Raw genomic sequence first — 13,809 nt, forward strand, 5'->3', positions numbered from 1 at the left:
AAAATAAAGAGTCTCTCTTTGGTAGACAAATGTAACGATGAAATTATTGCAAAAAATGCTTAAATTATTGAATATGTACATTTTAGGTTACAAATACGTTTGTTTTAGAAAATTAATTTTTCGTTATATCATTGTTTATTAATTTTAGTGATAAAGGCATTTGACAGTTGATACTCACCATTGCTTATTGACGCAACGGGTTGTTGAAATTTTTATAAATTAATTGTCAAATATAATTGAATTATTAACAATTACAAAAGTTAAATATAAGACTAAAATCAATAGACAATTTATATTCATATATACCTATCTATACAGCTAAAAAATATTCAATAATATATATGTAACCTTTAAAAATCATAGAAGTAAAATATGACTTTCCTCTACTTAATTTAAAAACTGTCAAAGTGTGAAGAAAAAAAAATTTCAAATTTTAAAAGTTACTGAAGATAGAAAAACAAAATTAAGAATTGAACAAAAAATAGAAAAGAGCCAATTTTCTAGATAAATGGACTTATTCTAATAATAATATATCATACATGGCACTCACATATATATGATGGGGTAATAAAATAGACTTCTAATTTTTATTATCTTTTCACTTAAATGACAATAACATAATTATTGATTAATGTTAATATACTTGAAAATTTTCTCAAATCTTTCGTAACAATTATGAAAATTATTATTTTTTAAAATTTAATGTCGTCACAAGCAGCAGAGTACTTTTGAAATAAGTTTTTTTTTAGATTTTAGCAGTACTGCTATTGAAATCTAAGATACATGTATATATTAAATTGAATTGAATATTTATTTAAAATTTTAATAACAGTGCGTAATTCTTTAATTATTGTGTTGTTTATAACCAAATAATGTTTTATGAGGAGAAAATTTTTCAAAAATCATTCTAAATACCAGAATTTTAATACATGTTTGTGACGTTTACGTTAGGCACTCTAAATGTTCAATTACGTGCGTTTTTACAATTTAAATTGAATTAAACTAGTTTTATGTAAAGAAATTATTTTGCTTTAATAATTAAAATATTAATTTATAAACAAGAACATGCATAAATTGAGTAAAATGCAATTTTTTAAGATACTTTGTATATATTAATTCCACTTTATTATGCCAGTTTCGTAAATTTAAGTATTTTATGCAGGTATATTAAAATGACATACGTTTTTAACAGTGTAATGTATAACTAATACGGAAGCATATTTATTATTTGTTTGCAGGGCAGAGAAAAACACATTTCAAAAGTAGTTTGCTTGTGACGTCATTAAAATTAAAAAAATAATAACTTTTATAATTTTTATCACATCAAAAAATAAAAAATACTTATTTCCCTATTTTTTAGAAAGATTTTGAAAAAAATGTTGAGCAGTGAAAAAAAAAATTTTAATAAAAATCTTACGTGGAATGCCCCATATATATGATTCTTTAACCTACGATATAAATACCTATGTAATATTATTAAATTATAAAATATTATTTGGAAAAAGGGTATATAATAGCATATAAGTATCTAAATATCTATAATATTAAAATCCTATTGTAGGTGGGAAGTCTATATATATAGGCTAAAATTTCTAATGTGTCCAGATCAAAAGTTCCAAGTTATTGAACTGGCTTGTAACTTTAGTAAATTGATACCCTGTATGAGAGAAAAGAAATTCCTAACATATTAGCTCATTTACAAATTTTTGTAGAAAGTAGTTGAGGTGGAAGTTTTGACGTTTTAAATGACACTGGCATTTTCAAATCCATATAACTATCTCAAAACTTTATGGATTATCATTTTCACGCGTATGCCCTTTTGGTCGCCGGCGGTTTAATTATCTTTTTATATTTAAATTACGTATAATTTTTCCTGAGTGTGAGTTCCCTCGGCAATAGTTATTCATCTACTGCAATATTTTCAGTTTATATAAATGATTTGTAGACTTAGTTAGACATCCTAAAGAGAGATTTGAGACACAGATTACTCGAAGTTTATTTGTGTGATTAAACTGGAACCAGAAGTCGAATAAAGCGCACGAAATTTAATTCAATTTGAATTTCAAATTAAACAAAATTGTCAATTGTTAAAAAAAATTAAAGCGTACAATCAAAAGAACATAAACAAGACTTAAAAATGATTCAAAAAAATTATATGAAAACATTAATTTCTATATGATTTATTTTTTTAAATTACTAAATAATGTAATTTAATTGATTGAATTATAAACAAATTATGTTTTGTAATTATTAATCAATGAAATTAAATTATTGTTACTTAATAAATAAATGGTATCCGGACAAAAATTCCAGATCAAAAATTCCAAGCCAAAAAATCTAAAGTAAATGAAATGCAAAAAAATTTTTTTAAAATAGTTTCATTTCAAACCATATAAATGTCAATTTAAGTTGTTTACTAGAGGACGATCGCGCATGCGTAAATAAGAATCTCTTCAAATATAATTTGAATTTTTCGCGCGTTTCTATACGACTTCTGGTTCCGGAGTAATCACGATGCGCAGAAAACAACTGTGTCTCAACTCTCTCTTTAGGATCTCTAGACTTAGTGATAGGCATCAACCAATCAAAAAATTGAATAAAACTGAGAAATCACCGGAATTTTCTGCAAGAAATTGGTGTTAAATAAGAAAATTCTCATGGAGATGGAAGCATTCTCCCTATGTTATTATAATCGACAGGATAAAGTTAATTCAAATTATAAATATAAACGGAATAATGAGGTCATTGAAATATGGAGCAGAATGTGCCTAAATTTTCAGGTAATTCGTTTTTATAGTGCAATTTTAATAACTAATACTTCCATATTTCAATAAAAATGAGTACATACTAATAACAAACATTATATTACAATCTTCAAGTATAATTAATTTCAGCGAAAAAGTGTTGAAAGTATATATGTAATTACATAATAATTAGCAGGAATTAGGTTGTGCAAGAATTTCACCAATTTTTATGAAGAACACCAATTATTTATTTGTCGATCAAGCTGCTGGTTCAAATTCTGGATTAGTAAATGGCGATTTTTTAAAGTTTGAGTTCATTTCAAAAAAGAAAGAAAAAATAGTCAACTTGGATGTATGTCTTAGAGGTTTTCGAGGAATGCATGTCACAGAACTTTCTTCGAAAAGAGCAAAAGGCAAAAGTTGGAAATTTTGTTTCTATCAAGCTATCACTGCAATATTAACTAAAACACAATTGAGGTGAAACTAACAAAATTTACAACTCTTTAATGTCATGAAAGAAGAATGTTTTATCAGTGAAAATAAAAATTTGATAAAAAAAACGTGGACTTAAAAAATGCTTCATCAAAAATGATACCGCTTTAGTTCGCTTTAGTTCGGCATTCGGTACATGCAAAACACGTGTCTCATTTGAAGACATTCACTGAAAAAAATCTGAACTCAAAATGAGTAGCGTACGCTACTCGTTTTGATGTGCAGCAAAAATGAGTCAGTTGGTGGCGCCACTTTCTATGGCGTTTATATCATTGACTCATTTTGAACTGCAGCAAAAATAAGACTAGGTTTTTTCTGTGTGTTATAGATATTTATAAGATGTCTTATCAGGAGAAATATCTCATTTTATCTGTTTTTGATGCGAAGTGTCAAAAAATTTGAGACTAATATCCGCCACAGCTTAAGGTTATGTTAATCTTATAGTGTACACTGAAAGAAATTTCATAGGAAAAAATAACAAAATGCGTATTACATTTTAATATATTCTTTTAGAATTTAGGGAAAAGTGTACTTTTTATTAAAATTCAATATACTTTATATTAAAGTTCCAACTTAAAATCTTTTTTCAAATATTAATAATTATTGTAGAAAGAACGTAAAAAGATTACCAATATTTGAAAATATTATATTAAATTCTCATAGAGTTGTTGCATTATATGGAATGTAGCGTTCTAATATTTGTAAAACTTTATACGAAAAATTCAGAATGTCGGAAGAAAAGGGAAAAAAAGTGGAAACTCGGACGTTTCCGTTAATTCTCGGGAGGAAGAGGAGTGAGACTAGGAACAACACATTCACACTTACGATACAGGTTAACACACATACTAATGAACACGCACGTTCATTTCGCTTATACATAGACATTACACGATCGCAACGAAACCTACACTTACAATTCTATACGCATAACGATAAATTTCGCTGGGGGTCGGCATATATCGTTTTCTTATATACTAACTACTGAATATTTTTACCACTTGCGAGAAAGAAGTTTATTTATAATAACTTAATAATAAAAAATAGTTTACTAGTGCCAATGGTGTAATTTTATAGAGGTTACGCTGGGTTCATTTTTATTATTAATTGTTTATATAGATTTTTCTTTTTTTTCAGATTAAAAATTATGATTGTTATAAAAATTTTTATTGCAAATAAAAATCAAATAATTGTAAAGATGACATCAAAAAATAATAATTAATAAAAATAATAATAAATTTAATAATTATAAATGTTTTCTGTGGCACTATAAACATTTGAAACACGTGTGTTGACAGTTGATAGGTACGTTCTGCTGGTTAACAACACTTTCGAAAATCGGATCAAGTCGTAGAAGTTCGAGTAGGACACGAAGCCGCAAACAGACAGAACTTCGGTTAAATTCGTAGTCTCTCGGGAAAATCCGTGACTTTTAGTATAAAGTTTTACAAAATGTGAAATAAGTATACGGATATATGTTATTTTTCTTACTATTTTGTGAAATTATTTATTATAATATTTCGTATTCTGTGAATTCATAAAGAAAATACTAATTTTTAAAATAAATATACTAATTCTTATTTCTTAAAATAATAGTTACTCTTAAATTCATTATATATTTTCATAAAAACTGTAATAGTAATCAGTATAGGTGCACTTTTTCCCTAAATTGTAACATTTATATTAAACTCTAATATGAGTTTAATACTTAGTAGTATGAATTTTCTTTCAGTGTAACTTTATTGTCATTTTTCTGTAACCATACCATAACCTTATCGTGTAGGTTTATATTATTGTTAATCTTTCTAAATTTCAATTAGTGAAAAGTGAGCTACTAATTCACTTTAGTATGAATTTTTACTAATTTTGCTTCCTCGTGGAGGAAGCATTGTAGTCTTTTCGTTTATAAAATTTTTAACAATGGTCGAAATAAATTTTCTTCTATATAGAAGTATGTTATATGAGACCTTGATCAATTGTCCGGATGTATGTGTGTGTGTGGATCCCTTTTTTGTGAACACGATAACTTTAACATAGGTTTTAATGGATTTGCGTAAAATTTGGTAGGCTTATTTATCACATTAATATCTCAAAATAGATTTGTAATAAAATCGTATTCCTTACGTCACGACGAATCGATTGACATAATATATAAATAAGTATATATATTTGATTTAAATTTAAAGAATTAATAAAAGTTAAAAATCAAAACTTCACAATTTAGCTAAAAAGTTTTGTGTTTAATTAAATTCAAGTTCATATATAAAATAATTGTATTCCTTGCATTTAAATGAATCGATTGGTATATGTATGTTTATTTCAATGTTAATGCTTTCTTCACGTGGAAGAAAATTATTTTGCTAATCGTAAAGAGGAAGCAAAATGTTCATGTATAATGAATATCTGAATTTACAACTTGTGTAGTAAAATATTATAATATTTGGTTTAATAGTTTTTAATTTTTTACTACAGTTTTAGTAAAAACCCAAGCAGCACGGTATATCCCCTAAATATCCCTTAAATACCACCGTGGAATATTCCCATGATCTTCCAGGAAAATCAAAATGTCCGCATCATGGGAATATTCCACAGTGACATTCAGGGTAGATTCCAGTGACATTGAGGGTAATATTAAAGGAATATTCCAGTGATATTGAGGGAATATTCCACGGTTATATTGAATTTTTTTTAAGTGTTGAAATAATAGAAATATGTTATAAATTGTTATTTGAATAAGCAGGAAGATTAAAAACACATTTTTAAAAAAATTCAATGTAACCGTGGAATATTCCCTCAATATCACTGGAATATTTCTACAATATCACCTGAATATCCCCTTAATGTCACTGGAATATTTCATGAATGTCACCGAGGAATATTCCCTCAATGTCACTGGAATATACCCTGAATGTCACTATGGAATATTCCCATGATGCGGACATTTTGATTTTCATAGAAGATCATGAGAATATTCCACTGTGGTATTCAACGGATATTCAGGGAATATACCGTGCTGCTGGGGAAGATACTAAAAATTAGCGAAAATTCTTACTAATTTAAATTAGTATAGCTCATTTTTCACTTTTAGAAAAATATTTTGGCAGTCTAGAGTCCAATGATTTTCTCATTAGTAATGATCAGGTCCGTCTAATTTAGACGGACTGTTTCGGATCTAATTAGTGACTATTTTTTTTTATTTCATTATTAGATTTCTCCGCGTATACCTTTTTCGTCAAGGCTTTGACGCATTTTATCCACATCTAACCCCCACTGTTAAAACCCCAAAATCCCTAAATTGCAGTCCGTAGCCGAGTTGTATTAGAAGTACTCTTTCTTGATCAGAGTAGTGGAAAACTACGGAAAACCTCTACTGAATACAGCCGGTTTATTGACTGTCGAGTCATGAATGTACATTTAAATAGTCATCCAAATGCACAAACATATCCTCGACGTCAAACCTCCCGCTTAATATATCTTGATTGCAGCGAAAACTCTAGAGCTATGGCGAGTACAAGGGCGGGTGATTAAAATTTTATTGAATAAAACCAAAATCATTTTTTATTGAATATTTGGGATGTAATCAAATAAATAAATTATTTATAAATAAATATTTTTAAAATCTATGTATGTATGTATAAGGTTGCGTTTAGTGTTTATATGTATGCAATAAATAAATGATGAATTTAAGACAACACCCAATATATGTTAATTGTATAAGTAATAATTTTTACATTTTTGACAAAGGTCGGCCCAACTTTGAGAAAAGTAGTTGGGCCAACCATCGACCCCATTGGGCGGCTGCCCGTTATCATTCCGCTAGTTAGCCCAACTTTGGCACGTAAAGTTGGGCCAACCTAAAATTCGCACCTGGGTAAACATCAATTGTTTGTGTTGAAGGTTAAATTGATCCTCATTGTATATTTTCACTCCAAGTTTCATAAACATAACCTATAATTTTTTGCTCATTTTGCTCTTCTGAGCTTTCAGTACTAACTGAGACTAATTTTCATGATGTTTTTCAATTTTTTAAATAAGCCGTTTACGAAATGTGAATTGTGTGTTTTTAAATGAACTTTTCGAAAATTCGGTGCAAAAAATTCTATAAATTAAAAAAACCACAAATTTTAGTTCTTTTTTTTATCTTTTTCACAATGAAAATGAAATTTGCAAGTATTGTCACTATGATTTTCTTAATAAATAATAAATGTTATATCTTATTGTGTAGATACAAATATGCATGGAGCGGAAATGTTGATTACATTTACGATCACGCATGGATGCTTTTTATTCATACGGGCTTAATTAATGTTAAAAGAAGACAAATATTAAATGATATAGTAGTTTACAATTACAAATATAATATCGAACTTAAATTAGTGGATGAACTAAAAGACATTTGTCGAATTACTGATTCAACTTGTAATAATGTGGAAAAATCTATAAAGAAGAAAAAAAGATTGCATAGAAACGAATTAATGCACATCCAAGGAACATTGGGTTTAAAAAAAAATTCAAATTTATCGAAATTATTAATTGATAACACTACCAAAATAATAGAAGAATGGTTTGATAAAGTAGATCTTTCACATATGAATTCCATTATTAAAACAGACATATTTTGTTTATCTTTTTGGAGAGATGGCTTGTTTTGGTATCTTTATAACCCATTCAGGTGCAATGAGTATGGACTTTGGGATGATTACGGGTATAACTGTATTATGAAATTTTGTTCGAGAGACTCATTAAAACGTCACTTGACAATTCTTTTACTTAAATCCATCACAAGTAGGAGTGATCTTGAAATTGAGAATGATAACGATTTTAACCAAGGTAATGAAGATGACAAAGAATATGACGTCAGTCAAATTAAAGAATCTACATCCGTTGAAAGAAACAAAAAATATTTAAAATCTGAAAATAATATTTTCACAATTCAAATATTCAAAATAAACTTGCACTGTTGCAAAGTTTACAATAGTAAGTCGTTTCAAAATGTAGCTTTCAAAACGCAAATACCTGAAAGAAAAATGAATCATGAATGTAACATTAAGTTTAAAGATTTATGTATGGACGAACAAGTTGATCTTTCCAACAAGGTTCCTTGGTTACAATTTTCTAAATTGAATCAGGATGAAAGCAAAAACAACACATCGAACAACAAGTTTATGTGGTATCAATATGTAGAGCAAAAGGGTAAACTCTTTTCGTTGCAGGTTCATATTTCAGATAAAATATTTCCGAAAAAAATCCAAGGAGAACAGTTTTATGCTAGTTGTGTCATTTGTGCTGGTATGGCGAAACTAATTGCACCAGAATATTGGACATCTCAAACTTTGAATGCTATTTTCATTTTTGGCAACGTGTAAGTTCAATAATTATAAAATTTTATTCTTTCATTGAAAGTGTTTAAATAATTTTACAAAAAATTACTATATACCTATACTAAACACTAATATACCCACACAGCACCCAAAATTCCCTGAAACTTGACAGAGCCTCATACGGCGAGGTTAGAAAACTTCAGTGGCAAAGGTTCATACAAGTTTGTGTCGATGTTTAAATGTCCACATGAAAAGATTATTTACACGAAACTTTGAGGAAATATTACACATAAATATTCACGTGCAATGTTCAGTCAATGTTGTGTCAATATTGAAATTACATTTTCGCCTAGTTATAAAAATTTCATTTACTAATATAATAAGTATAGGTGAATATTGACACAACATTGACTGAACATTGCACGTGAATATTTATGTGTAATATTTCCTCAAAGTTTCGTGTAAATATTTTTTTCATGTGGACATTTAAACATCGACACAAACTTGTATGAACCTTGCCACTGAAGTTTCCTAACCTCGCCGTGTGAGGCTCTGTCAAGTTTCAGGGAATTTTGGGTGCTGTGTGGGTAATCACTCCTCAAATTTTTTCCAAACTGAAAAATACCCCTATTGTTCTAAAATTAGAGATGAGTAGTTAAAACATTTCAAAATTTTTTTTTATCTTTTTGTAATTTACGTAAAAGGGATCCATAATTTTTTTCCATTTTTTTGTTATTTATTTTTTTTATCGTTTACTAGATATTGACCCTCCCCGTTGATAAAATGTTTATTCGAAAGCTAGTGGAATAAAATGATAATACAAAAGAGTGTGCTATATGATTCTTATTCAATTGTTTATTAATAAAATGTCAATTCAAATTGCGTGCAATAAAATGTTTGTTTAAAAGAATATGTAATATTTTAAATTCCATAATTAATACCTTTAATAATATAGATATTAACGCAAAAATATAAAATTAATATTCTTTTTTAACTTTGTATACACTAAAAGACATGTACTCTTTTCAACATTTACAGCTATTTTACTTGTTGTATCTTACAAGCAAAACAGAAGTTTCAAACTGTAGAATTATTAAATACTGGATCATTCACAAACTATTTATGTGAAGAATTTAAAATTGGAAACTTTCTATTTAAACTTAAAGCATTTCCATCAATGCCTGTCCAAATTTACAACAAATGTTCCACAAGTCTCAAGAGTTCCATAGAAAAATGTTTTTTAAAATATCATTTTGGTATCTTAACTTGTGAAAATGCTTGTCTTGGACTCTTTAAGCACTGTGACTCCTACTATGTCTTCGATGTTTGTTCTACAGATTCTTCTATATTTGTATATGAAAAAGGCACTGCATTCTTATTAAGAGCTACTGACTTTCATAAATTTATAACAAGTTTATTATTGATAATTGGATCATCATCAAATTATAAAAAATTTGCGTTAAACCCTATTAAAATTTTAACAATTTTCGACTTGGATAATATTGGTTGCTCTAAAATTTACAATTAAATTCATTAAATTATCAAGTCGAAAAAACTTAATACAAATAAAAAAACAATCCTAGACAAATAGAAAATTTATAATGTAAAAATTAAAACATTTTATTATTAATAAATCACTATACAAAAACATTTTGTTTCGATAAAATTATATTTATTTATTTATTAGTATAAGTTTGGTAGAAGCAATATTCGGTGCTTGGTTTAAAACACCCGGTAACCGATCACTTTGATATAATTATTGGGATACTGATAGTTAATTTATAACTTAATTAAATTAATGTACAAAATATTCTAAAAATATAATGTAAATTTTATTAAGGGCAAGTCCAACATGTGAAATGTAAACAAACCATACACATTTTTTCGCACTTCTCATTTGCGTAGAAAATAAAAATTTGTCGTTTTCTTTATGAAAATGGTAAATTAATGTATTAAACTTGGTAACTATACTTTATTTAACTAATTATATGAAAAAATAAGTACAATTATAATGAAATGAAAAGTACACTGAATTAGCAATTTTTTCAAGGTTTCGAAAAAAAAACCATTTGAGTATATCTGAGGCACGGACGTTGAGCACCTAGGTGGGAGAAAGAGTTGAGCCATTGGACGGTCACATCTTGGAAAGGGTAAAATTCTGAAATTTTACCCCTTCTCTCACTTTCTCCCACCTAGGTCCTCAACGTCCGTGCCTCAGATATACTCGAATGCTTAAATTTTTCGTAACCTTGAGAAAATTATTATTTCATTGTTCTTTTCATTTCATTATAATTATACTTATTTGTTCACATAATTAGTTCAATATAGTATAGTTTTCTAGTCTAATATATAAATTTACCATTTTTACAAAGAAAACGACAAATTTTTATTTTCTACCCAAATGAGAAGTGCGAAAAAAATGAGAAAATTGCTAATTCAGTGTACTTTTCATTTCATTATAATTGTACTTATTTTTTCATATAATTAGTTAAATAAAGTATAGTTACCAAGTTTAATACATTAATTTACCATTTTCATAAAAAAACGACAAATTTTTATTTTTTACACAAATGAGAAATGCGAAAAAATGAGCATGGTTTGTTTACATTTCACATGTTGGACTTGCCCTTAATTATCAGTATAGCTTATCTGATCTGATAATGGAAAAAAAATTATTTTCTGAATTTCATGATTGAAGCATATAGAATTGATTTTTTGCTTGAATTAAAAATAATTAATTTTTAATAAAGAAAATTACTAAAATTAAAGAAATACGTATTTAATAAAATTGATGAAAAGCTGATTTCTTATGATTACTATACGGCAAAAGCACTTAAACAGATCGTCTCAGAGTCCAAAATCCCAAAGTCCCAACAGTACATTAAAGATCTTATTAGTTTCGGTTTAGCTGCCCCCTTATGTACTTAGTCCAAGTTTCCACTTTCCTCTAGAAAGTTACGGTTGTCCACATAATTGCAACCCACAGGCTTTTCAATATATACATATACAAGTATATATATATACTTCTCGACATAATTATACATCTTATGTTTTTAAACTATTCTTCAGTTTCACACTAAATTTAAACAATTAACATAATATAATTTAATTACTATATATTTTTAATGATCAATTAAAAAGAAATACATCATTAATAAAAACATTTATAAACGTTCAATTTTGTATTTTTGCACAATAATTTAATTTTTTATTCACATATAGTATAGATTATATTTACATGTGTATTTACAGGCTAATTAATTTTATTTACAGTCTTCTGAAGAATTTTTATTGACATGCAAAAAATCCCTCAAGTAGAGTGTTAAAATATGTATGCGTTTTTAAAAAGAATATGTATGTAATACGTATAGCTGAATTACAGTTGAATCAGTCTCATGAAGCATTATATATCGGTTTACAGAGAAAACTGCACTGATGTTAGCAATATTGAGATCATGCATTTGGCTTGCCTTCTTTATATGTACTTTTTTAATAGATAATTTCCCGTTTCTTTCAGCTGTCACAACTTAAGAGTTTTCTCTGATGTGAAACTAATAACAGTAGATCTAATAACAACCATTTTTTTCGACTCAGTGTAATTATTGTTCCTACTTCTCCGCAATAATACTGTTTGAATTTCGAGAAAAATGACTATTTTTAAATTAAAGCATATGGACTAGCGGATATTTTTAACAGCACCTTTTTAATTCCACCTACAAATAATCTCTGTATAGATTTTCAATCAAAATACTTGATAGATTGATCTAAAATTTTGTTAACAAGTCAAAAATAGTAAAAGCATTCGCTGTGATTATGTTGAATCACATGAGCTATAATAGTCACCTGTCCTTAAAATTTAAATATACTGTAGCAAGTATCACAGAAAAAACTTTAACTCAAAATGAGTTCGATCAGACTTGATTTGAAGTGCAACAAAAATGAGTCATTTCAATTTTGTCGTTTTTTATTCTCCCAATCATCACGAAAACTTGCAGGAAGCTCGCCGTGCAAGATTGCAGTGCAAATGTAGCAAGTTTTGTGCAAGCAACAAAATGTCCTCTTATTATGGCAAGCTTGCAAGGCAACCTTGGTGCAAGTTTGCTGCAAGTTTGAAAAACTTAACTCGATGCGCAGTTGTAAACGGAAACTCCTTTTAATATTATACAAGCTTGCTTATAACTACCTTGCTGTAAGAGGACTTTTTGTTGCTTGCACAAAACTTGCTACATGTTTGCTCTGCAATCTCGCACGGCAAGCTTCCTGCAAGTTTTTGTGCTGATTGGGCTCTGATATTTTTGAACTTTATTCAAGAACAATTTTTAATGTTTCAAAGTGATAAAGATAAAATTGTTAACACTTTCACTAAAACATTTTTTAATTATAACTTGATTTTTAACTGGAAAATAAGAAAATAGAAAGTTGGACTAACTTTTGATTTGACCTTCTATTCTAGAAAATGAAACAATCTATCTTGTTTATTTCGCGTGGAACAACTTCTGACATGGGAAAATCTTATTGTAAGCTTTTGTGTACAAGCTGTATACTTGTAAAAGAAATTGTTTGCATGTTGAATTTACGTAATATACATACATATAAATATATACAAATATATTCTTACATGTTCATTTATGTCTTTGAGAACGTAAACCATGAACAATTTATGCCGGTTCTCATTTAAATAAAAAATAAAAATTTGTCAATTTCTTTGCGAAAATGGTAAATTGATAAATAAGACCAGGTAGCTATACCTTATTTTACTAATAATACGAACAAATAAGTACAATTATAATAAAATTAAAATCCTTTACCCCTTCTCACATGTGACCGTCCAATCGCTCGACTCTTTCTCCTGCCCAGGTCCTTTTCGTCATTGCGTCAAATATACTCAAATGGTTATTTTTTCGTAATCTTGAGAAAATTGTTAATTTAATGTACTTTTTATTTTATTATAATTATACTTATTTGTTCATATAATTAGTTAAATAAGATGTCATTTTATAGTTTTATATATCAATTTTCCATTTCTGCATAGAGAAAGAAAAATTGTTATTTCGTTTAAAAAAAGGCGTGCACAAGTTAGTCAATAATTGCCCAAGCAAAAATTTACACCTGGTGCAGTGTTGCGCCAGTACTGGCAATTACTGGCAAAGTACTGATTGCCAATATTGAACCAACACTGGCATATGTTTGGGATGATAACGTTTATCAGTACTGGTCATTAGTAATGGCTTAGTACTGGCGTTTAGTACTGGTTC

General features: G+C 27.9%; 1 protein-coding gene across 2 annotated transcripts; it reads left to right on the forward strand.

Annotated features, from left to right (window-relative positions):
- Positions 1-173: 173 nt before the first annotated feature.
- Positions 174-10,161, forward strand: LOC127290379 (uncharacterized). Of its 2 annotated transcripts, none has more exons than XM_051318885.1 (5): positions 174-564; positions 2,553-2,780; positions 2,938-3,221; positions 7,459-8,595; positions 9,593-10,161. In XM_051318885.1, exons 2-5 carry the CDS (start codon positions 2,658-2,660, stop codon positions 10,080-10,082), a joined length of 2,034 nt encoding a protein of 677 aa, XP_051174842.1. In that variant the 5' UTR covers positions 174-564; positions 2,553-2,657; the 3' UTR covers positions 10,083-10,161. The 2 variants fall into 2 exon arrangements, with proteins under 2 accessions (XP_051174842.1, XP_051174843.1); XM_051318886.1 differs by having other exon boundaries at positions 2,941-3,221.
- Positions 10,162-13,809: the final 3,648 nt, after the last annotated feature.

The sequence above is a fragment of the Leptopilina boulardi genome, unplaced genomic scaffold (genome assembly GCF_019393585.1).
Source record: "Leptopilina boulardi isolate dan_hultmark-lab unplaced genomic scaffold, ZJU_Lbou_2.1 LbouV2_64, whole genome shotgun sequence".
NCBI classification, from domain to species: Eukaryota; Metazoa; Arthropoda; class Insecta; order Hymenoptera; family Figitidae; genus Leptopilina; species Leptopilina boulardi.